The 26,672-nt window shown below is 35.9% G+C and overlaps 1 protein-coding gene across 1 annotated transcript in view; it reads right to left on the bottom strand.

Moving 5' to 3' along the window:
• The window catches only part of SOX6 (SRY-box 6), a 417,034-nt gene that overhangs the window by 11,428 nt on the left and 378,934 nt on the right, over positions 1-26,672 (bottom strand). Inside the window, 2 exon segments of the mRNA XM_025358428.1 lie at positions 7,131-7,347; positions 10,095-10,328. Of these exon segments, the coding sequence (XP_025214213.1) occupies positions 7,131-7,347; positions 10,095-10,328 (451 nt within the window).

Genomic DNA, 26,672 nt, shown 5'->3' with positions numbered 1-26,672 from the left:
CATACCATAAAAAACAAAACCAAAAATCTCTCTCTTGGCACATGTCCCCCTCCAGCTCTTGCTCCATTTCTTTGATGTCCTTTAAAGCAAAACTCTTTAAAAAGTTGTCTTTCTTCATTTCTTCTACTCAATTCTTTCTTAAACCCACTTCAATCACTCCCAGTATGCCACTGAAACAGAGCTTATGAAGGTCACACCATCAATAATCTTCATATTGTTAAATCCAAAAGTCAGTTCTTGGTCCTCATGTTACCCAGATCTATAACACAGGCAGCATTTGATATAGTTGATCATTTTCTCCTTGCTGAAACATTTTATTCACTTGTTGTCTCAGATGCCGCACCCTCCTGGTCTTCCTCCTATCTCATTGGCTGCTCCTTCTAAGTTCCCATCTCCCTGCCATCTAAGCACCGAAGTGCCCATGGATTCAGTCCTTGGACTTCTTCTCTTCTCTATCTAAATTTATTCCCTTGGTGATTTCATCTAATTCCATGGCTTTAAATATTATCTATATGCTGACAACTTCCCAATTTATATCTCCAGAAAGCCTCTCGCTCCTAAATTCTAGACTCATATATATATATATATATAAAACTGCTTATTTGATTTGGATGTCTAAGTGCTGTCTCAATCTCATAGGTGCAAAACTTAAAGTCCTGATCATTCTCCCACATACCTGCCCCTCTCATGGCCATCCTATTCTCGGTTAATGATTACTTCGTGCTTCCAGCTGAATAAGCCAATCTATGGTAACTGTATTTCTTTCAAACCCTGTATCCAATTGATCAGCAAATCCTATTGTTTCTTCTTCAGGAACACATCTAGAACCCATCTACTTCTTACCACCTCCACCCCTACAAACCTGGAACAAACCACCATCAACTCCAATCTGGTTTATTGTAAGAGACTGGCTTCCTTGCTACAGGCCATTCTCCCTTCAGAAAATTCTCAACATAGCAGATAGCGTGATCCTTTAAAAACCTAAGTCATATGAAAGCATTCCTCTGCTTAAAACTCATCAATGCCTTTCCATCTCACTCAGGGTCAAATACAAAGTCTTCACAATGTCTTACAAGCCTTTTCATAACTTGGCTCCTTGTTATGAAGACTATGGCTTACAAGTCTTTTCTATTACTCTTCCTACCTACTCACTTTGCTCCTGTCATTCTGGTCTCTTTATTTCTTCTTGGAACAAACTAGGCACAATCTTTCCTTAAAACCTTTGCAGTTGCTGTTCTCTCTGCCTACATTTCCCAGATATCTGCACAGCTTGCTCCCTTACCTACTCAGGCCTTTGCTCAAATGTTGCCTTCTCAGTGAGGTTTTCCATGACTACCATATTTAAAATTGCACCCTATATGCTGAAACTTCCTACCCTTTTCCTTACTTTACTTTGTTTAAGGCACTTCTCACTATTATTTATTTATTTGTTTGTTTTTTGTTTGACTTCTATCACTAGAATATAAGCTTCAAGAGACAAAAATTTTCACTGACATAGTTCCAGAACTCAGACTGCTTGTAACATAGGAGGAACTCAGTAAATATCTGTTAAATATATAGGATGAATGAATGAATGAATGAGAGAAAAACATCCTAGGTAATCTATTCCAGGGAAGAAAAGATGTAATAAGAATAGCTGTATGAAAATAACCATCTTTAGATGCTTGAATGGCTATTCTCATAAATAAAGGGAAGATTTGTTCTAGGAGACACGAAAGAAGATTAGAACCAACCTGCAAAGTAGCAGGAAGGCAGATTATGGCTTAGTTAACAGAAAAGAAAACTTGCTAGAATTAGGAAATGTTCCACAAAGGAACTAGCTCCCTTGGGAAGCAGTGAGCTCTCTACCCTTGGAAGAGTTCAAGTAGAACTTAGGGAAGACTCCTACAATGGTTTAAAGTATATAACATCTGAGGCCCCTTCTATGTTGCAACTAATTCTGTGGATGCAAAATCAGAAGCTAACCATCACGCTGATCTTGCTCTCTTATTATCATTATTAGCATAAAGAGAGACTAAAAAACAACTAACTGTGCATAGCTAATTACAGTGTTGTGCCATGTCTTGTGTGTGTATGTGTGTGTATAACACACTATTATATGCTAATGTATTCATATATGTATCTGGCTTCCCCAACTATAGAATTTTCTGAAACTCATGTGTACAGAAATAAGGCCTCATGTACCATATTAATATAGCAAAGTGTTGGACACATAGCTGGTTTCAAAGAGGCCCTTACCAATTGACTAATAAATCAATGAACAAAGTAAGAAATCCAGCCAGCAGGCTCAAGCTTTGTCTATCAGAAATTACTTTCCTAAAAGGCATTTTTTCCTTCCTTTATAGATCAATTTCAAAGTCAAAATTCAAACACTGCAGATTTCACAAACAGGAATAGCTGGCAGGTATTGGGCTTTGCAAATAATGAATGTGCACATCAAAACAACATTTGTGGATGTTTGTAAAAGTATATACATGAGTTGATATGAACAGAGATACTTAAGAACCCTTCCTCCCAGTCTAAGTAAAGAGTAAAACCTGGCCCTGATAGAGCCCACCATTGCTACATGACTTCAAAATTACAGGAATATTTCTGGAGTGTAATCTAGCTTTGCCAATTACAAAGTAACTACATATTTATGCTGGCAAAGCCCCATTGTTTGCTGACCCTTCAGACCCTTCAAAGTGTATAAACAAAGACAAGGAAGTTTGTTTCATTAGGAGATAAGCCTATACGTCACATATCTCTATAGCTGATATTGCAGGAAGGAACAGAAATAATATTAATCTGTTCACTTTACCTATTGAATGTTCTAATCCAGGGTCTTTACATGAGGACAATACTTAAAAGAGCACGGCTAATCTATGCTAACATAATTGTATTTTATAAGTGTCTTAAGTAGGATTGATTCAACCTCTTTAAAATTAAGATTAAAATGGCAAATGTTCAAATCACTTATAGTACAAGGCACTAAAATAATTATTTTAATATAACATAGAATATATACTTGACACACAGTATTATTTTTCTAGAATAATAATATTTACTTGAATTTAAAGCTTTTCATATGCCAGGCAATGTTCTAAGCACTTTACAAATAGTAAGTTACTCAGTCTTCAAGAAGAGTCCTGCATATGTCATTGGTATTGTCATTCTCATTCTACATATGAGGAAACTGGGGTAGAGAGGAATAAATGTTTCCCAAGGGCAAGGGGAGAGTTCAGATGGATAAAGACTGCCATGTATTACTTCCTACAGCCAAGAAGGTGCAGATCTAGTATTTGAGCCAGACTAGTCTGACTCCAGAATTGATGCTCTTAACCACTCCACTATACCGCCTGTGTGTAATATCATGTCCTTACCAATGGCCTTTGGTAAAAGGGACATATGTTTCACATTCACATAAACCTGGTTTATATCTCAGCTCAGTCATTTACTAGCTGTGTGGCCTTAGACAAATTATTTAACATCTCTGAATATTGCATTTTTCAATTGTATAGTGGGAATGATATTCCATATCTTGCAAATTATTTGCAATAATCTGTATAATCCACTCAGCAGAGTACATAGCACACAGTAAGTATTCAATAATTTATCTTTATCATTGCTAAAAAAGTAGCCCCAAATTTAATATTTTATACTAGTTTTATATCAGTATCATGGGGAATTGTTTCCAGGACCCCCCACAGATAACAAAATCTGAGGATGCTCAAGTCCCTTTTATAAAGTGGTATAGTATTTGCATATAACCTACACACATCCCCCATATACTTTAAACAATCTCATTATTTGTAATAGCTAATACAATATAAATGTTATGTAAACACTTTTTATACTGAATTGTTTAGGAAATAAATGCAAGAAAAAAAAAACGTCTGTAGATGTTCCATACAGATGCAAACACTGTAGACCTAACTACATAGTGTACTGTAGCAATAATGTAACATTTTCTGGAATTTTTTTAAAAAATAATTTTGATCCAAAATTGGTTGAATCCACACACATACGGAGGGCTGAATGTACCTGCATAATTCTCTATGAGTTCATAGGTAAATTACCAAATAAGTTTCAAATAAATGGAAGTATATTTGGTACAGTTCTTGGGAAGACATCATTGTAGCTATATGGACCCTAATGAATATTCCCTCTACATTAATAGTACTCTTATCTGGATTGTTACAACATTCCAATACTCTGCAAACTGAAGAGGTTAAAACCAAGGCAAGAGATAACTTTGCTCCATTCCATATTATTGATAAATTCATTTCATAATAGCTAAGTAATAAAAAAAAAATCTAACTCATCAGCCACAGTTGTGTAGTCAGTAAAATGCATGAAAATGTTGAGCAGTATATGCATTTTTATTGGCTTGAAAGTTATGCACGTCCTTTCAAAATCAGCTATAAAAATTGATCTCACCCCATTCCATCAAGACATCAATAGCAATATTTGAATTTTTGTTTGTTTTTTGCTCAACTCTTGTAATAACCTCATATCTAATAAAGATCAATTTCCAAAGATAAACCTCAGGAAATTAATAATCTATCAACTACAACTACTTAAAAGAGAACAAAAATCCTTAAGCAGAAACGACATCTGGCTCTATGTAGCAAGTATTATCAAAGCTGGGCAGAGAGGAAAATGCTCAGCATTGATATTAAAGAATAAGACATTGTGATCATTGCCTGCTCTTCAGTAGCCCTATTCTGCAGTCTAAAATGATCCTTCCATAAAGGACTGTCCTATACTATCAAGAACAGGATACTTAGTCTCTAAATTTCAAAGCTCTTTTTTATGCACCATATACCACAAGCAGAGACTTCATTTTCTCCAAGTGCTAAGAGCTCTTGCTCAGAGGGCACAGCCACACTCATGACTGCGCACATAGGGCCATGAGGCATATTTTGAGACAAAATGGTAAAGACAGTTCCTCAGTCATTTGGCATGATGAGGGCCAAGACCTGAATTTGAACCTTTGCTCTTTAGCACCTTTCTGTAGCCACAGGAACTCTCTAAAACTCAACTTCTTTATCTTATTTAGAGAAATATGGGACTATATACCTAAAATCCTAGTATACGCTAGATAGTCAATAAATAATAGATGTTATTAAATTGTTTTAGTTTTTTATTTTACATGCATTGGTACATGTTGTGGTATTTTGATCCAGAGCTGTTTTAATGTACCTTTTAGTAAAGGGAACTAAATTCAATAGTATTACTGCAACTCATATTTTCAAATAAGTATTACATCAAGGTATTAAAACAGTACTTTTAGTAGCCTTCCAGACCGGCAAAACAGTCCCGCTATGTATCACTATATACACAAGGAACATGACTGAGGACAAGGGCAGGAATCACAAAAGGTCTCAAACTTAAACTTTTGGATTGTTCAAAAGAGATTATACACAATCTTAGAGGTGTATTAACAGGATTAAAAGAGAATGTTTATCACACAATCTTAAAGTGGACTATGAATTAGTATTTTTCATAAAACCTCTAATTATCATCTGAATAGCCCAATTACACCGCATTGCGCTTTTTAGTGTTAAATGCATTACCTTTAAAATTACAAACATTTATAATATAGAGGAATTTGGTAATCCTATTTTGTCATGTCTTCATTTGTTGACATACTGGGATCTTTTATAATAAAGTGGCTTAAGCTTCTCTCTACCTCTAAAAGATTCTGCCATGGTATAAAGAAATTCACTGATCATCTGGTGTGATATAAAATATGGTTTTCTGTGATAGGAAATACATATTAAATAGTAATGATAATGCTAGAGTTCACCTTTATTGATATTGTATTAAGCACTATATAAAGTACTTTTAAAAGCGTTGCCTCATTGAATCCTCTCAACAATCATACAAGATAGTTTCCACTATTCGTTTCATTTTACACATGAGAAAACAAAAGTTAGAGAAGTTAAATAACTTGCCCAGATAGATGGCACAGTCAGTATGTGAACCCCAGCAGTCAAACTCCAAAGCCCACGCTCCTCCCCAAAACACTGCAGTGTATTGCACAGATTCATGACCCAGACTACTTTCAATGGCTTTGTTTTCTTATTCTATTTACTATTCCTTTTAAATATATGCTCTGAAACCAACTTTTTGTTCCATGGGGTTACCTCTTGAGTGCCCTTAAAAGTAAATTGCTCTTTACTTCTCCTTTAAGGTATCTCTTTTTCTACCTTCAAGTGAAGCTCTCTTAGTTCCCTGGCACAGCACAGCTCCTCAGTTCTCCTCCAAGTTCATAGCAAATGCAGCTTCCCTCTTGCTTACTCCACTTCTCTCTCTCAAGCTCTTTCCCAAGTGTTTCCCTACTCTGAGTCCAGCCGCTTCAGGTCTGTGCCTCAGATGGCCCTCTGGGTTTGCCACCCTGCTGTGCTTCTAGGTCTAGGTATGTTGGAATCTACAGTTATCTGCATCCCCACTTATCCTGACTACTGTGGTTATGAGGGGCCTCTTTTGAATGCAGACAGCCAGTCAGCCAAGTTGAAATTTATACCAGAAATCTATTACTTAATTTTTAAACAAAATGACATGAAATCAGACTTGAAGATATCAAAAGCATGTCTAGTTTCTGATTTAAGCAAGAAAATACACATTGTTACTGCTCCCACCACAGAATAATTTACTGCAACAGGAGTTCTGGATCTTATCCCAAAAATGAGATCCTCTAACCAATGTCAAGGCCAATTATCTTGTGGTAGATCCCACAACAAAAGCAGACTATTGTGATTAGAGTCAGAAGCACCACCCAGAGAAGCTGGAAAGCTTCTGGGAATTTCTTAAGGTTAGTTTTTATTTTTTCTCCTTGTGTGTCTGGTTAAATAAACTACCAGAAACTCTGTGTGTGGGCACTGAGCATCTTAAATTGGCTTGGGAGACAATGACAGGGGTGATCAGCTGGGAGTGAGCTCTTCCAGGTTTGGCTTGATTTGAGCAAAAGCCATGGTGCAAGGCAGTGCCCCTATGACACAGCAAAGATTCTCATGGCCAAGCCCCTTCAGTATGTCACAACATCCTCTTTCCCTAATCTCCTTCCCAAACATACTGCCAATAGCCATCCTATAGTTACTTACTGCAAAAGAAAAGCCCAGGTGGCTAAATTCAGGAATACTTACCCCACAGTAAAGAACTGCCTCATCTCCTGTCTCCGAGACCTCATCAGTTGCTTATACTCCCCAATCCGAAGCTTTTTGCCATCAACAATGCAGGTGCGTTTCGGTCGGGGTTTGTATTTATAGTTTGGGTACTTCTCTAAGTGGATCTTGCTTAGCCGGGCCTGCTCTTCATAATAAGGTTGCTTCTCCTGGTTGGACATTGATTTCCAGCGAGATCCTATAAATAAAAATAGCCTTAAGTACCCAAGTGGTCAAGGCAACATATTCTAGGCAAACACAACTAGATATACCTTTCCACCACTTCACTCATCTGTGTGCTGGGTGGCTCCAATTACCACATAGCAATGGCTATCCCAACTATACTCTTAGTCTGTAGTACAAAGCATATGACACTTTCTCGTACTATTTCTCTCAATAGTTTAAGACTGATGCTACTATACGTTTTAAAATATATCTTTGCTGCTTAAAGATCATCGCCTACACCAAGATCTTTCCCCATCCACCTGCCTATCCTCTCAACAGGGTTAAAAGGCTAAACTTCCTAAGCATACTTTTGAGCATGACAGGATTCTCAGGAAAAGCTTTCTTTGTCCTAGAAATTCAAACATCTCCCAAACTCCAAGTATCTTTAGTGAAACTATCCTTTGACAAGATGTCAGCAGATGTTGAAATCCTTCCATATATGAAAAGCTACTGTGCACAAGTCTCCCATGGCCTAGGTAATTAAAAAACCTAAGCTCTACTTAAGAAGTTATAGCTTTAGAACCGGAAGGTACCGTTGGAATTATATATACCATTTTCAAGTACTATAAACGTTCATTCAAAGCTGTACCAATAAAAGTACAAAAATTTTTAATATGGTTTATACAGGAAGAAGGATAAGTATTCACTTCTCTAATATTGTTTATAAAGAATTATCTAAACACTTGATGAAGAGGGGATGTGTTTTTTTACATGTATCAAATTGCATTTTTGTGTCTCGTTGGTGAATAAAGCGGTAACAGCTGTGCAGGCTGGATGTTAGCTATTCTTCAGTGGAGATTTTTTGTACATAAACAAATGGAAAAGTTGTACAAATATTCTCTGCAGCCAGCAATATCCTGGTCTGCTTTAATAGCACATCCATCCCTGCTCTTTCCTGATTGTTGTGCAAAAGTTGTGTAGAAGGCTTATGCAGATATGCTTCTCTCTGTTCTGCTGGTTTCCAGCAGCTTAAAGCCCCAATTAACAAAGAATTCTTGGTGTTCTTGAAATGCTTGTACTTAAAACTTTACATTTTAATGAATATACTTACTATATTCTTTTTTTTTATTATTATTATACTTTAAGTTCTAGGGTACATGTGCATAACGTGCAGGTTTGTTACATATGTATACTTGTGCCATGTTGCTGTGCTGCACCCATCAACTCGTCAGCACCCATCAACTCGTCATTTACATCAGTGAGTTACTTACTATATTCTTAATAATTTTTTCACAGAATGCACACAAATGATATAGATTCCCCATAGCTGCCAAAATGGAAACAGAGAGGCTCTGTGCCCATCTGAAAGCTTTCTCATATTGCTACTAAAAGGGCAGAAAAATAAGAAAATCTTCAAGTTAGATATAAAACTGTAAGGCCAGAGCAGCACTGATTTTTTTTTTTTTTTTTTTTTTTTTTTAAAAAATTGTTTAAATAGGAAAAAAAAAAAAAAAAAGTATGTCCACGAGGAACATTTTGGTTTGAAAGGTATTTAAATTCAAAAGAATAACATCCCTATGAGTAACTCTGAAGCTCTAAAAATGAAAACCACACTTAATTGTAGTGACATTTAGTATCCATTTTGAAATTAGAAAATCAAAAGAAAAAAAGAAAAACATATTTTAACATTTCACCACTATTTGATCTTATGTATGTTTTAAATTTTTCTTAGAGGTCACTGCCTCAAAATGCCTCAGAATCAAGTTAAACTATTTATACAGTGACAAAACACGTGTATCTGTGCATGTCCAGATCACTGATATTTACTCAGGTTAAATATTTATTACTTTTGAACAAAACATTTAAAAAATTAAAACCACAGTTTAAGTCTCTAATGTTTTTCAGCTTCTTAAACGGCTTCCTTTGAGATTTTGTCACATCGTGACAGCTTAAGTAGAACAGTGCCTTCTGTGTTTTTCCTTTTTAAAGAGGAAACATGTTGACTGTAATGCTGCATGTTGAATAAAATATGTTTAACATGTTGAGCACAATAATTCCAAACTGTACAATCCGCACTAGGCAAGCTCTACACTAATAGAACAAGGCTTGAGTTTAATCCTGAGAAATAGAGAATCACTCTGGCAATTTACCACAAACTGGGCCTCTGCCCTGTGGTTCATGTGCTCAGCTCACTGCTATGAAATTTGAACTAGTCTGTCCTGTTAAAATAATTGTAGATTTATTTTACAAGTTTTAAAGTGATCATCAGAGGCACAGTTCTGCACTCCATGAATTTCACACCATTTTGTGTTTCTATTCCTTGATGAATTCTTTCAGTGGGACATATAAACCCAAGACGCTAAAGCAGAACACTAGGGTCTATGAGTACTTCATAGCAACGCATGAATGTAAGAGAACTGCACAGTAAAAAGAGATAAAGCTTGTCTCCATGATTCTTGTTTAGCAGTGACCTCTCAAGAGTTGCTAAATTCACAATATTAACACATACTATAAATAGTTTTGTCTTAAAAATAAGTGTTTAGCTAGTCCTGACCTGGCACCTGGTGGATATAATAACTCCCAAACCTAAATGCCACGTTATGGGTTGGGGGAGGCAGATGTGATGACGAAGGCTCCTGCGGCAGCTGTCTGACCTTCGTCTAACTTGTGCCCACCACAATCTCCCTTAGGATCCTAGTTATGCCCCTGCTTCCCACCCTGGTGGCACTCATGGGACTCGCCGGGGGAGAAGATCAACTTTAGCTGCGCTGCTGCACTTACCTAAGATTTTGCTAATGTTGGAGTTATGCATGTCGGGGAAGGCCTGAAGGATTTTCCTCCTCTCATCCTTTGCCCAAACCATGAATGCATTCATTGGTCGCTTGATGTGTGGCTCGCTGCTGGCACGGCCGCGGGCGTCCCTGTAGACTCGTGCTTCAGCCACAGTGGCACCTCCTGTTGGCCAACAATAATACTGCTGTAGTTTAGCTGCAGAGCCATTCATTGCTTTACTTCCTGTAATGTCAGGGCAGGAAGAAGAAGATTAATGGAAAGTGTTATTTTGTGGATAATGTCACATAGCTTGCCCCCTGGGTCAGCTGTTTTCCCCAGGTCCTCCTCTTCTTTTCTAGGTGACTTCTTGGAAGTAGAAGGCAGGTTCAAAGGACAGTTCTACAGGCTCTTCTGATGTAGCCCTCAAAGGCACACTAAGAATTAATTTTGTGTGTGTTTTATACACCCTACCACATTTACTACAATAAATGGAAGGTGATTATAGAGCAATGAATGACATTACCTTATGGCAAACTTTCCTGCTGTAATTCCTTTCTTCAAAAGCATGCTCTTACCAGTCATTTTAGACTCATTTGCCCCAGATCACAACCACTCTATATGTTTCCCCCAAATAGAATTGTTTTTCACAATATTGTGTTCACCTGTGCTCTTCTCACTGCCTAGAAGACCCTTCTCCTACTCCTTCATGCTAAATCCCATTCATCCTTCAATGCTGACATGTTTCATGATTGAATGAATTAATTCTATGAAAAACATTAATTGAGCAATTACTATAACCTAGGTTTTATGCCAGGTGCTAAGGAGACCATGGTAAATAAAACAGCCCCTGCTTCTAAAGAGCTCACAGTTCAGAGTAAGGATAGACAATGATAACAAAGAGGGTAAGAGGTGCTACTATACTGACGTTAACAGGGCACCGAAAGAGCACCAGACAGAATGGTCAGCTAGCACTTCCTAGGAGATGAGATGTCTAAACTGAGTCTTCAAGGATGAATAGGAATCAGCAAGTGAGTGGGAGAGGAAGTAAAGTCCGATGGGAAGGGTAATTCAGGCTAAAAGAACAGAATTTGCAATGATGCTCCCCAGGCTGCACTCACTCCTGCTTTCAGGAGACATGCCCCATAGTAATTATTGTTTATGTGACTATCTCCCTCCTTTCCACTCCTCTCAGGAATATGAGATACCTAAAGTTAGTGATTATGCTGTACTCATTCTTGTATCCTCAGGATTTTTCACATAACAGATAATAAAATATTCATTAAGCAAAGATTATTTGGTTTTCAACTCATATGCAAAAGTCATAGACTGAGGCATTTATTTCAAGCGTGCTGTTCTATTTTTCTGTTTAAGTGTAGTTCTTTAACATCTATGAAACTATGCCTAAATTCCTGATGTTTTATAATTTCCAAAGAGCTGACTCTAGTAACATACGAGATTGAAAGCTCCTTGAAGATAGGACAAGGGCTGGGTCTTATTCACTGCTCTATTCCTAGGATTCATTAAAGTACTTGGCACATAGGATTTCAGTTAGTAAATTATGTTATATTAATGAATGATTGAATAAATAAATGAATGAATGAACATGGCTCTTACTTGTCTTCATGCACCCTATGCCAGGATGATATACTGATGTATACTTTGTGATGTGGCAACTCCTGACTATCTCCCACAGATTGAGAACTTTTATAATTAAACGTAAAGTGGTCGGACTGATAGCCTCAGACAAGGCTTCTACCGCATAACAGGAAAGCCTACGCCCAGAAGTTTAGAAGCAAAATGTACATTAAAATCAACATTTCTATTTTCTGGAAAAAGTAAATCCTTTCCGCTCAGTGAAGTTATTATACAGGACCAACATGATTCAATCAATTTCTGGCCCTTCCTCTCTATTTTTAGATACCTTGGTTAAGTAGAAATTTGTTTGTGTCAAAGCCAGTAATAAATTACAACATTATAGTGCACTATTATTTAGCAAATATGGTCATCATTTACTGCAAACAAAAGACAGTATAAAAAGGGTGGGATTGGCTAACATGAATTTTTTTCTAAACAGGAAGGAGAGCAGAAAGGCTACTTTCTGAAGACTGTACAAAAATAACATATTTTATAAACAGCCCTTCTTTTCGGCCTACTAGATAGAATGATCCTTTACATGAAAAGTCTTAGATCCCAAGATGCATAACTAATATGATACCTTTTTGCCACCATACCCACAGTACATTAATTTCATTTAAAATGCACTGACCATACAGGATAAATTGATTTCACTTTATATGGGTTTGACAGCCATGTTTATTGTGCAGTGAAATGTAGTGTAGCTTCCAGCCGACAATATCCATCAACACAGGGCAATATGCTGACTGCTGGGCCAGATGAAGGCATACATTACTCTGGAAGTGAAACACTCATTCAGATATGACAGTGTCTTCTCCTGAGGATCACCATGGTAATTTATGATGCCCTCAGTACCATTACTTTACAACTGACATGGATTCAGCAATTTATATACTGACATGCATTCACATAAAAGGGGACAGGTTTGTGGAGAATGTCAGATGCAAAAACATTTCAATATTATTCTAAGTTAACTGCTATGCCACAGGTGATTAACATTTGAGACCTGCTTCTTCTGTTGTAGCTTTCTCTTCACCTCTAGCAAAACCAAATAGTCAGCTTCCATTTATTTCTTCATTTAAAATATGTATTTCATTGTAAATGGGAAGTTTTACTGTCCCAAAGACTGACAGAGATCATAGTGGATTTTTAGATGCTGGCTTTAGTATAAACATTCTAGATTCTCTACTTGGTACCAACTGAGTCTCCCAGATATGCCATACATATGCCCAATCTCTCTCCCACTCATGCTATACCACAGTCTTCACATATCCTTCCTACTCTCTTCTACTTTACCAATTTCTACCTTTTTCCGAGGAACAGAGCTCAAGTCTGACCTCTACCCTGCACTGACCTTTACTTTTCCTCCTATATCACATATTATCTTCAGGAGCTGAAGGATAAGGAATTGATTACACAGCAGTTTTCTGGGACTCACATGAAATGCTTCCAGAAGTTGAAAAATTCAAGCACGGTGCACAGAACAAAAACATGAATTAAGAAGGCAAAGAATAGAAAATGCTTTAGATCATGTGCACATCTCTTTTTTCTGGTCACCTCTTCTCTCTTCCAGAAGGAGTGAACCATAAATGGATGGGGACATCCTAAGCTAAACTAGAAATGTTGTATCAGATGAACCAAGATTTGGGAAGAAGAGATTTACCCAGGGAGGCCAACATTTGAAACTACTTTTAAAGCAAATCTGATACCTGATCAACTACAGCAGCGACTTTTAACACCACACAGATTGCAGTGCCCAGATCCCTTTGCAAAATCCTAACTTGGAAAATGTTTTCCTGTTTTTCCTTCTCCCACTCTTCCTATTTTTGCCCCCTTCCTGTTCTATCTCCCAAATACGTAGTACTCTAAAGCTATTTTACGACTATGCAAATTATGCCCAGGAGGTCACTCTCCTTAATTAGAAAGTCAATGAAAACAACAATAACAAATCAAATTTGCACATAAAAGTGGTCTCACCTTTGCTTTCACCGCCACCACTAACATCCTAGAAAGGGAGTCTATCCTTCCCTAGATTTATAATATCTGAGTTAACACCTGGGTAATGTACAGAAAATACAGTAATAGAAACCACAAATGCCCCACAAATACATATTGAGGGTTTCCTCTATTCTGTCTTTTTGAAGTGACTATGCCATTTAAGACTTACATGGAATTCATTGAAGCATCCATATGAGTACTATGCAGAAAGATGTTTTCAATGAATATTTCTTAAATATTTTGATAGAAAACATTTCTCAATATTACTTTTTTTCATTTAAAGCTGACAACTTATCTATTACTTGAATTTACAATCTAAGTTCGAGTTAAGCTTAGATTCAGAATTTTAAGAAAGTATTAGAGCCTACAAAGTCAAAAGAACATTTATTAAGTGTCCCTAAACTTTGCTTCTGATACAAAATGGTAAAGGAATTGTTGCCACAGTAGAAATACTTACGATTGTATGTGTGTGTACAAATTCAGAAATTTAAAAATGGAAACTACATGCCTGGAAAACCCTTATAAACACATAAGAAAAATTTTATAGCATATTATAAATTGTTTTCAAAAGGTATACTATTAATCTGTGTATCTGAAGTCTAAAATTCACTTTGTTATAATTAATTTTAAAAATATGCATATTGTATGATTTCATACTGCTCCATTCATCAAGTGCAAAACACCAAACATTTCATTCTTAAATAGCCAATAGTCTGCATCAGAATCCAGAACTTGGAATGGCTCATAATTCTATGAGGCAGCTTCTTCTCCTTTTAATAGCAGAGGAGTCATTTGTGAGTTCAGCGTATGCTTTTTCATGGAAAGCAGTTAGAAGAAGCCTAGACCCACAGCTATGTACCTGGAGACGGCTTTCCAGCTGACCTAAGAGTCTTTAATTGCCAGCAACAGCAGTCTCAAATGACAGTTACTGAAAGGCCAAGAGATCAACAGCACCACAGTAGGCTTCAAGGGAAAGCAAGGTCTCTGTACGTCAGGAGAGGCTGCTCTGTACAACTTCCCCTCGAAGGCTCAAATTGGTTAATTCATCCTTCATCTCAGTTTGTGTAAAGACAAACTTTCAGTTAAAGACAGTTAATCTGCAGAGAGAAAATAGAAATTGCCAAGGCAAAAATCTCCTCAGAAAGCTGTGATTTGAATGATTTAAAGACAAGACAAAATTGAGTTTTTCCAGGTGGGTTGGAAAGAAGGCCAGTTTCACCATCACAGCCTCTGGAAATGGTCCTGAACTAATCCTGGAGAGGCCCCTTCCTGGTTAAATTCCAAGGGATATCCGAGTGAATGAGTGAGTGCTTGTGCATATATAAAATTATCCCTAAGGGGAACTCTGGTTAATTCTATAATGTGCCTAGTAATCATTTATTTATCTATTAATTCCATAAACACTTCTGACACAATTCATATGTACCCAGCATTGTGATGGGGTATACAAAGATAGATAATACATGTACTTTGTTTTTAAGGAATTTGGTCCCCAATGTGAGAAGACACATTAATTAAAAATTACAAATGATGCTAACAGAGGTAATTTAAACATACTATTAGAGCAGGGAAAATAAGCTACTAACACAATTGGAGTGGACAGAGATGAATATTAGGGAGGCTTCAGAGTTGAAGTGGTGCTTGAGCGGCATCTTAAAGGAGAAGTAATAATTTACCAGCAGGTATGAATATGAAACTACTTTGGGCGAGGAAATCAGTGTGAGCAAAGGCACAGTTTATAACAAAAGCAAAGGACAATTTTAGGGAATAAAAAGAAGCTGGTGATGGCTTGGGTTTATGTAAAAATGAAAAAAAGAGGGGAGTACTAAGAGATGAAACCAGAAAAGTAAATAGGGACCAAATTTGCTAAGCACCTTGAATGCCAAGCCAAGAAATCTTTTAAGGTTTTTAAGCAGAAGAGTAACATGGAAAAAATATGTTCCAGAAGAGATCAGAATGGAAAACTAAATGAGAAATTACCACTGAAGAGTCTCAATGATTACCAGTGAATTGATAATAAAGAATAGAGAAAAATAAAGTAACTACCTCTTCAAGGGCCCATTAAAACTTACATTTTGTCAGACAGAATTAATGTGATACATGCAAAATATTGGCACAAAAGGTTGTATTATAAAATCAAATTCTGGTAATGGCAAAATAGCTCATACCAGACCTATCCTCCAACAGATAATAAATACAAACTCTGAAAAAAATATGAAAAAAACACCCATAGATGTTGAAGATTCCTGAGAGCTACCAAAACTAAACCGAAACTGGAGTGGATTCCATCCTAAAATGAAAGGCATTTTACTAACTGAAATTCTGTTTTCATAGTTTTTCCCATGAAGACACTTCCTAGTCTTCATAGCATGGAGTGGCTAGAATGCAAATAGAAAGTCAGTCTAATTGGCTTAATGTGTCAGAAGACAGAGTTTGAACTTACAAGTGGCTGCTGACCCCTGAACTTGCCATGTATTTAGAAGACTCAGGTGAACCCAGTGAAAAAATAGAGCTGTGTATCTGGAAAATCTGAAAAGCGATTTCAACTGATGCCCTTTGCAAGAGAAACAGAATTTGAATTTGAATCCTATCAAGCTAGCAAGAATTCATAAACACCTTGGGCTTTCCACTGAAACTCCAGAGGGGCAACTCCTTAGGAATAAATTCTATATGCCAGGACTAAGGATTTGCCCTAAGACTAAAACCAAAATTAAAAAAGACTCTCCCTAACAATGCAAAAACTAAGTTTCCACAAGTTCAACGTGTATAGCAGGTAATTTAACTGCTTCCTGCCCCCAAAATTAAAAATTTTCAGAGGAAGATAATAGAATACAGAGTATCTACAATGGATAATCCACAACATACAATATATAATAAAAAATTGTGACTTGTACAAACAAGCAGGAAAATGTGACTCAGAGACCAAAAAATAAAAAATAAATAAATAAAAGGAAGACAAATACTGGCTGAAAATTACCTGAATTTTGTGAGAAACATCAGCTAAGAGGTTTAAAACATTCAGGGAAATGCAGGCCAAATAAATACAAACAAAACCACACCTAGAAACTAGTTAAACTGCTGAAAAGCAAAGACAAAGAGAAAATTCCAGAGAAAAGGGACATATTACTCACAGGGAAATAAAATTACAAATAAGGACTGATTATTCACTAGAAACAATGAAGACTAGTAGACTATGGAACATCTTTATAATGCTAAAAAAGGAAATAGATTCAGAGTTTTATCCAGTGAACATATGCTTCAAAAATGATTATGAAATATACTCTCAAATGATTAAAAGCTAAAAGAATGAGTTACCAGCAGACAAACACCAAAAGAGATATTCAAGGAAATTATTCAAGAGGAAAAGAAATAACACTCAATAAAAACCAGATATACAGAAAGAAAGGAAGAATATCAAAAATGATTTGTGATCATTTTTTCTTCTCTGGATTTCACTAATAAACAGCTAATTGTTTAATGTTTTTAAAAGGCAAGGAACTATTTAATACAAAATATAACATTGTATTGTGGGATTTATAACATATAAAAAGGTAAAATATGGAACAATAGCATATTACCACAAAAGATGAGGGTATAAATAGAATTAGATTGTTAAAACTTGTTTTATTTTACATGAAGTGATAAAATTTTAACTGTAAGGATACTCAATTAAGGTTTGATAGTGAATTCTTAGAAAAACTAATTTAAAAAAATACGAAGAGGCCATGCGAGGTAGTTCATGCCTGCAATTTCAGCACTTTGGGAGGCAGAGGTGGGAGGATCTCGTGAGGCCAGGACTTCAAGACCAGCCTGGGCAACATACTGAGATTCTGTCTCTACAAAAGGTTAAAAAATTAGCTAGGTGTGGCGGCATGCACCTGTAGTTCCAGCTACTCAGGAGGCTGAGGTAGGAGGATTGCTTGAGCCCAGGAGGTTGAGGCTGGGCCACGGCACTCCAGCCTGGGTGATGGAACAAGACCTTGACTCAAAACAAAAAACAAACAAACAAAAGTAAAAAATACAAAGAAGTATAGCTACAAATTCAACAGAGTACTTCAAACAAAAGACCTTAAAAGGGATTCAATTAACACAAAGGAAGGCAGAAGAGGAGAAATAGAAGATGAAAAACTGAGGGAACAAATACAAATAGTGAAAAAATACTAAAATGTAAGACCTAAGCCCAACAAATTTAATAATTATATTAAACAGAAATAAATCAAATTATCTAATTAAAAGTCAGTGATTTCTCTGAATAGATAAAGAGTAAGAATCAATGAAACAGAAAACAGATACAATAAAGACAACTTACAAAGTCAAGGCTATAAACTTAAAGAGAACAACAAAATTAATAAATCCTAAGTAAGATGGGTCAACAGACAAAGAGAGAAGACAAAAATGCCAGTATTTGGACTGAAAGAGGAGATTTCACTGTAGATACTATCCATATTACAAAGATAAAAAGGGAATATTATAAATAACTTAATTTCAATAAATTTGACAACTTAGAATGAACATATTTGTTGAAAGACACAAACTACCAAAATTCACTCAAGAATAAATAGAAAATCTGAATACACTGATAGCTAATCAATCAATTGAATTTATAACCAAGAACTTATCCACACAGAAAACTGAAGCCCTGAATGGTTTCACTGGTAAGTTCTTTCAAACATTTAAGGAAAATAAGAATAATATTGCATAAAGGTAAGAAAGTAGAGGAAGAAGGAACACTTCTTAAATAAGTTTATGAGGCAGCACACCTTGACAGAGGTTTGAGCATAAGTGCAAAATTTTAAAATAAAATGTTAACAAATTGAATCCAGCCAAATGTAAAAAATAGATAATACATCATGACCAAGTAGAACTTATCTCAGTAATGTGAAATTGGTTTAACATTTGAAATCCAGACAATGTAGCTCATTACATTAACAGAACAAAGGGAAAGAAAACACATGGTAATCACAACAGATTCAGAAAATGGTTTTGACAACACTCAATACTCAATCATGTTGGAAATGCTCAGGAAATTAGTATTAAAAGGAAACTTTCCCAGTCTGATAAAGGGCATTTCAGAAAAACCTACAGGTAACATCATAATAGTGAACTACCAAATGCTTTCTCCAAAAATGATCAACAAGGCAAACATGTCCACTCTCACCATTGTTAATCAACAATCAAAAAATAAAAAGCTCACGCTTTATAATTTGGGAAGCTAAGGTGGGCGGATCATGAGGTCAGGAGTTCAAGACCAGCCTGACCAATACGGTGAAACCCTGCTCTACTAAAAATACAAAAATTAGCCAGGCGTGGTGTCGTGTGCCTGTAATCCCAGCTACTCAGGAGGCTGAGGCAGGAGAATGTCTTGAAACTGGGAGGAGGCTGCAGTGAGCCGAGATTGTGCCACTGTACTCCAGGCTGGGCAACAGAGCAAGACTCCATCTCAAAAAAATAAAATAAAACAAAATAAAAAATAAAAAAATAAAAAGCATACAAATTATAAGGGAACAAATAATGTCATCTATTCATATATAATTGTTTACATAAAAAATCCTAAGGAATTTACAAAATACTAGAATAAGTGAATTTAACAGTATTGCAATAAACAATAAAAAATACAGAAATCAATCATATTTCTTTATACTAGCAGCAAACAATTAAAAAATAATATTCAAATTTATATATATAGTATCATCAGATAATGAAATACTTGGGAATAAATTTAACTGATAAAACTATTCAAGACATCTACACTAAAAACAATACAACATTTGTGACTTAAAGACCTAAATAAATGGAGGAATATACCATGTTCATTAATCAGAAGACTCAATATTGTTACAATGTTATTGTTCTCAAATTTATCTACAGATTCAACCAAATTCCAATAAAAATTATCCAAAGGTTTTTTCATTTAAGGTGACAAACTGATTTTAAAATTCATATGAAAAATAAAGCAGTAGGACAAACTAAAACAAACTTGAAGAAAATTAGAGGATTCAAACTACCTTAATGAAAATCAAGGCTGTTAAAGTGGAAAATTATAGTTTTTTCAACAAACACTGAACAAGTTGATAGATACACTTGAAAAAAGTCTTGGATCTTGTATCACAGATTATATCCAACAATTAGAGATAAATCATGACTTAAATCAAGAAAGAAAAAACTATAACACTCCTTTAAATATACGTAAGACAATAATTTAGTGACTTTAAAGTAAAAGACTCTTAGATACAACATACAAATTACTAAATATACAAGAAAACTGTTAAATTAAACTTTATAAAAATTACAACTCTGCTTATCAAAAGTCATTGTTAAAAAAATAAAATGTCAAAGCGCATACTGGAAAAAATATTCAGAACACACATGTCTGACAAGAACTTGCATCCAGGATACACATAAAGAATGACCAAAAACCTCTGATTTTAAAACGGACAATAGACTTAAATGAACATTTTTACAAAAAAGCATATAGATATGGCCAATAAGCAGATGAAAAGGTATTCCCTATCATTAATCATCAGAAAAATGCAAATTGAAACCACAGTGAGATGCATTTCACATCCACTGGAATGGCTTAAGTGCTAAATGTTGGCAAGTATAGGGAGCAACTGTAACTCTAATATACTGGTGGTGAAAGTATAAAACAGCATAATCATTTTCTGGCAATTTCTTCTAATTAAAATGCATATTTGCATATGACCCAGCAACCAAATTAAAATTTCTGTCAAAAATAGACTTATATAAGAATATGACAGCAGTTTTATTAATAATAGAAAAAAGGAAAATAACTGGAGAATGAACAAATTGTGATATATCCATACAATGGAATACTACTCAAAATAAAACTGTTTTAACCCTTAGTTTAAAAAAGGCAAAAATGACAACAAAATAACTCCACAAAAAAAAGCAGAAAACCAACCATCCAACAAATAAAATGCTCTTTTTTTTGAAAGGTTACTTTTTCTGTGGACCTGAAAAGTAGGTGGCATATTCAGGCCATTGTGAACTCAAAGATAATCTCATTTACTAAAATGAATTATTAAGAACAGCAAAAAAACTATAATTGATTGCTTATGAAGAGAAAGAGACATAAGTATCACTATTGGGTTCCTTGACAGAACTGTTGACAATCACAGTATTTCAGACTACTTCATTTTATTAATAGAATAGTTGATTTTCTCCTGTGGGATTCTGAAGAGTGACATAATACATTTGATAGTCCCTTATTTGGGTTAATAGAGAAAATGATACTGAATGCATTAGAAACAAAAATGTAGAAGATGAAATTTTAGAAGGGGATTGAAATTAGAAAAGAGAGTATTAATACTACACAGATTTGATTTTTCACCATATTTATCCTACCAAATTTATCTTAATACAATAGAGGTCAAATTCATTGTGTTGAAGTAATGACTGATAGATGTCTGTCTATGATTATGGAAACCTACTGCTAACTTACCATTCCTGTTCTGCCAGAATGTGAACTTACTTTCATTATAGGAAGGCTGCTTGGATTTCAAGTTTGATTTCCTCTTGCAAAAAAAAGAAAAAGGATTTGGCTATCCTAGTGGTTTATTTGGCAGACAAAATACATTCTATAGCTGAGCAAGAGCCTTAATTATTAAGGAAGTGAGGAAGTGATGTGTTCATCTTCTGAGAAGAAGAAATGCCAGAGGTGTAGAGTATGCTTTGTTCTCTGTATCTTTCGGAAAAATTACCTAGATATATTAGCAAAGAGTGACCTACTGATAGGTAAATGACTTAAGGAAGACAAATGCAAAATATGGATACACAATTCTTCTGAGCTAGCGATTGGTGAATATGCAAGAGCCAACAGTACAGGAACAAAAGATGAATTATCTGTTGTACTTTAATTAAAGTGTTAATTCTTCATTTGCTGAATGTTGAGGAAGACCATAAGTTAATTTTAATATCTTTGTTTTCATCTTAAGGTTCTTTAGCCCTAGTAAAAACAAATCCCTATTTACTTTAACTATTGAAGCCATCTAGATCAATAAATTCACCAAATAAACTAGAGACAGAGGATGAGAATGTGTGTGTGTGTGTGTGTGTGTGAGAGAGAGAGAGAGAGAGAGAGAGCTAGGAATAGAAAGGCCTAGTTATATATAATGTACACATAAAAAATTCCACTGGGCACTTTGGAAACAAACTTTTTATTTTTATTAATTTAATTTAATTTAATTTTACTTTTTGAGACAGAGTCTCACTCTGTCACCCAGGCTGGAGTGCAGTGTGGTGATCTTGGTTTACTGCAATCTCCGCCTCCTGGGTTGAAGCAATTCTCCTGCCTCAGCCTCTTGAGTAACTGGGATTACAGACGTGAGCCACCACGCCCAGCTAATCTTGTGTGTATGCGTATTTTTAGTAGAGACAGGGTTTCACCATGTTGGTTAGGCTGGTCTTGAACTCCTGGCCTCAAATGATCTGCCTGCCTTGGCCTCCCAAAGTGCTGGGGTTACAGGATGAGCCACTGCTCTCAGCTGGAAACAAACCTTTCATTAATCAGAGTACCAAAGTATTTCTTTAAAGAGCAATTTACCTTTTTGATAGACTAGGCCAGAGGTCGGTTTCTAGGATAGGAACACCAGGTGTACTAAGTAACTTTGCATAAAATAATATTTACAAAGTGCTTTCACTAATTACATTATCTTCGTCCTCATTACAATCTTTTAAAATGAGTAGGAAGGCAGATATCTTTTCACCCACTTTATGAATGAGGAAAGTAAGACTCAGAGACATAATAGCACCTTCCCCTGATTAACCATTTGCTGATAATACGAAGCAGAGCCAGATCTAGAACCGAGATCTTCTGACTTTCAGCCTAGTACATCACCCCTTCACCAAAGCTACCCCAATCACTATTCGGCAATCTGAAACAACTCTGAATTTCAAAGCCCACCATTTCTTGGCTGGAACATTATTTTCCCCCTTTAAGGATGCCACTTCCCTGCCCAGCTAAGCATATTAGAAGAGCCCATTACCAGTTATGAAGTTCATGCCATTGTCTAATTGTTCTCTGAAATACTGCCCCACCAAAGATGCAAGGGCATGTAGATAAAGCACTAAGGACTAAAATTATAGCTAGGATTAAAACAATGCTAAATTAATGCATTCCTTGGTTACAGGATTATGAGCAAGTGTTATTGTGGATAAGACTTCTATTTTTTTTCTATTAGAAACTCCATTCTCTTTAAAAGATCAACAAGAGGAACCAAAGGGAATTCCCTAAGGTCAGCTCTGAGGAAACATAAACCTCTAATTCAATAACTCTGCTACTGCTCTGAAAAAGGGCTTTATTATTGCAACATCCATATGGAGCCAATTGGACATTAATGACTAATCAATCCCTCCCCTTTCTATTCTACTTAAAGTGTCACAAACCATGTTTAGATTAGCCCATTTCCTGCTTAGGATTGCTCAAGATGTCTTTTGTTCTTTCAGGACCAGCCTGATGGAGGCAGCTTAAACAAACACACGACCGGAGTGGCGCAGGAGTTATAAAGTGCCATATGTGAATGAACAAAGGGGCTATACTAAAGCCTTTTGTGGTATTTGTTAATGTTTTTCATCTGAGCTTAAAAAGGCTTAATGACTTTGTGGTGAGCTGATGCATGTGGCTGGTGGCTTTGCAAAATGAAGGAAATTCTAATCAGTGATATACCAGTCTGTATTTTCAAGAGTCTCTTTCTTTCAGTTTTGATGCCTGTGTTTACTTTTTAAAAAATTCTCAAGTTATATTTACTTTACACAGATAGCTAAACAGACTCCTTTATCTTATTTCAACTACAGAATCCCAGGGCAGCTGGGATAACTTATATTCTTTATTTTAATGACCTGAAGGTAGCATAGAGCATCAAATATTCCGCTTATTATCTATATGCTGTATTTATACATAGGAGGAGGGCTTACAAGCTGTTGAGCCCAGGTAAAAAGGCATCATTTAAGTTTGAACCAGTTTTCAGGACAACTGGGCTTAGGTTCAAGAAGATGCCCTTGGAGAATAAAGAGACTGGTAAAAAGCTGGTAGACTGAATAATTCGTGTTGTTCAGCAGCTTTTGGCTTTATCTAACTCTAGCTCCTGACATACACTCTACGTGAAATTAAGAAGTGCAAAGCAAGATGAAGCAGGTCTCAGGAGTTAGTTAACAAAGATACTACTAAATTCATTCTCTCATTTCAATCTTTATCAATTGCCTTAGCCTTCACTATCTTTGCTGGACTATTATAAAAACTAGCCTTCCGGCTGATATTCTTACACCCAGTTTTAAATCCTTTAACCTCCACTTAAATACCTCCTCCTAATTTCAGCCAGAATGATCTGTCACAAATGCAATTCGGACTAGGCCACTGCTATATTTAAAACACTTCAATGGCTCCCTCATGCCCACAAGATGAAGTTCACACTCCTTAGTACAGTACGGATGGCTCTCCGTGACCTGGCCCTCTGACTATGGCTCCAGTACCAGCTCTGGCTACTCTGCTTGGAACATTTTTTGTGTTATAACACTGAACTACTTCCAGTTCTCTACACGCTGTGTTGAGTATGTACATACTAGGAATCTGAGTTTTCTCCCTCCTTTCCTGAAATTACCTGGCCATCTTGCAATCACTCATTATTGAAGACTCGTCTCAGGGATTATTTATCCCATGAAAGTCTTACCTGGTTGCCAGGTTAGAATAAGTAGCCTAGGCTCTGACAGGTGGCACCCTATGTGTACCTCCATCTTAACATTTGCCATATTTTATCCACATTACCAGTTTTATGTACCTACTTTCTTTTCTAGACTATGTACCCCGAAACAGTGGTAACTGCATTGTGTCTTATCTTTAGCTGCTACCCTTATCCCCAGGGTCTAGTAGCCAGGATGGCATAAGGTAAATACTCAAATGCTTACTAGTACAGTACAGTGGACATCTTCAACAGTGAGAATTTTGGAGTGCGTCTCTAATGCCCACATGTTCTATTAGAACCTGGGAATTTCTGAAATCAGATCTTGTAGAAATTTAATTTTATTTCTTATATTCTGTTAAGTGTCCTTTCTTGAAACATCTATAAAATAAGAATAATTTTGATGTGAAAAATGTACCCATAGTTGTTGTGTGGGACTCACAGATTATTGGTTCCAATCTTACTTTCTTTGATTGACTAGCCATACTGTACAGTTTTGAGATGTCAGCCTCCCTACTTCTAGAAAAACCTTGGAAGGATGGTAAGGCATGTCTGAGACTTTTGGAAATATTAAATCTGAAAACTATTCTAATGATGTAGGGTGTGTGCATATATATATATATATGCAGTCAAGTAAGCATACATTAGGACTTTCCTTAAATATCAGATTCATTATAAAATAGATAAAATACACTCACTGAATTAGAGAACTCTAACAGGAGAGGGATGTTAAAGATTACCTAATCCATACTCCTCATTCCAAATGAGGAAACTTTGAGATTTAGAGAGATCAAAATTGTCCAAGTTTCACAGTTAATAAATGGCAAAATCACAACGGGCACTCAAATGTAACTATCTCAAATTTCACACTTTCCATCAGAATGAATTTCTTCAATGGTCAGCTGAGTTGTTTCAATGGCATCCAAACTTAGCTTTTAAAACTCCTAACATGATTAATTTAACTGGCTGGAATCTGTCTTTCATTAGAATGGAAAATGCAGATTATGGGAGCAGCAGAAACTATTTTTTTAAGGTTAGGGTTAAGGAATGAACAGTACTGAAAGGAGATCACTCAAGGATTTTAGAGATCAATCCAATCTGATGGGCCACCAATACTTCTTCACCCTGAGAACTGGTGAAAGTATTTGAAAAGTGCCTAATATTTCTGTGGTTTAAGGGATTAAAACAACTTTCAGTTTCCATTTCTAATTAAAATTTTCTGCTTTTTAATGAAAACTATAGGAAAAAGCTAATCCAACAAAGGCAACCAATTTAGTTGCTCATCTTGGAGAAAAACAGGAGGCAGCATGGCTCAGATGCCATATAGACAGATCTAGGTTTGAATTGTTGATCTGATCTTTCCTAGCTAAGTAGCCTTGGATAAATTATTTTCTTTCTCTAAACTGTAGTTTCATTTCTCTATAAAAGAGAACTAATAATTTCTACCTTGCAGCATCTTTGTGAGAAATAAATAGGCACACATGTAAATTTCCTAGCACAGTGACTGGAACCCAGTACCTATTCACTAAGCAGTAGTTCCTTTTAGAAATAGGTAGCAGTAATAATGGCAACAGAAGTAGTAGAATGCTTATTCCAGTACCAAGAACATAGCAGGTACTTAACTCATATGTGTTCCCTTTGTAGACTTTCCTCATACCTGGGTGATGTTTGCTATATTTTACATTCTACTCTTCAGGGAGTTACTAAATAAACTCGCAAGTTAACTGAAAAATGCAATTTATTCCTTAATGGAGCCTCTTTTCTTCCCAACTGCTAAAAATATATTTCAAAAGGTTCTCTATGATACAGACTAAAATACAATGACTAGGCATAGGGCTCAACCAAGAAAGACCATCTCACATCTCCGCAGTTCCCATATATGGGAACAGAAGTCAGACCATACTGCTCATACAGAGCCAGAAGAGAGACCATTATCTTGTGAACCTACAGATCAGCTTTTTTTTTAAATAAAGGACTCATTGGAATTACAAAGGATTTGAATTATTGACTATGGAATTAAAATAAATGGAGGGCAATGAAGTTTCAGGGACATTTGACAATTGTTTTTCTTCTTCTCCACGAACAGGTCTGTAGCTGTCCAGCATGGAGCAGCTATTATCCTGTTACATTTTGTCCCTATGTAGGATCAACCTTCCCACAGAAGAGTCAGCTTATATTGAAACACCATGAGCAACTTCTCCATCACCAAAGTAAAAAATACATATACATATATTGATACCAGTAAGCTTCAATTTGCATT

The sequence above is a fragment of the Theropithecus gelada genome, chromosome 14 (assembly GCF_003255815.1).
Source record: "Theropithecus gelada isolate Dixy chromosome 14, Tgel_1.0, whole genome shotgun sequence".
Taxonomy (NCBI): Eukaryota; Metazoa; Chordata; class Mammalia; order Primates; family Cercopithecidae; genus Theropithecus; species Theropithecus gelada.
The sequence above is the reverse complement of the archived record's forward strand: the minus strand, read 5'-3'. Positions and strand labels throughout refer to the sequence as shown.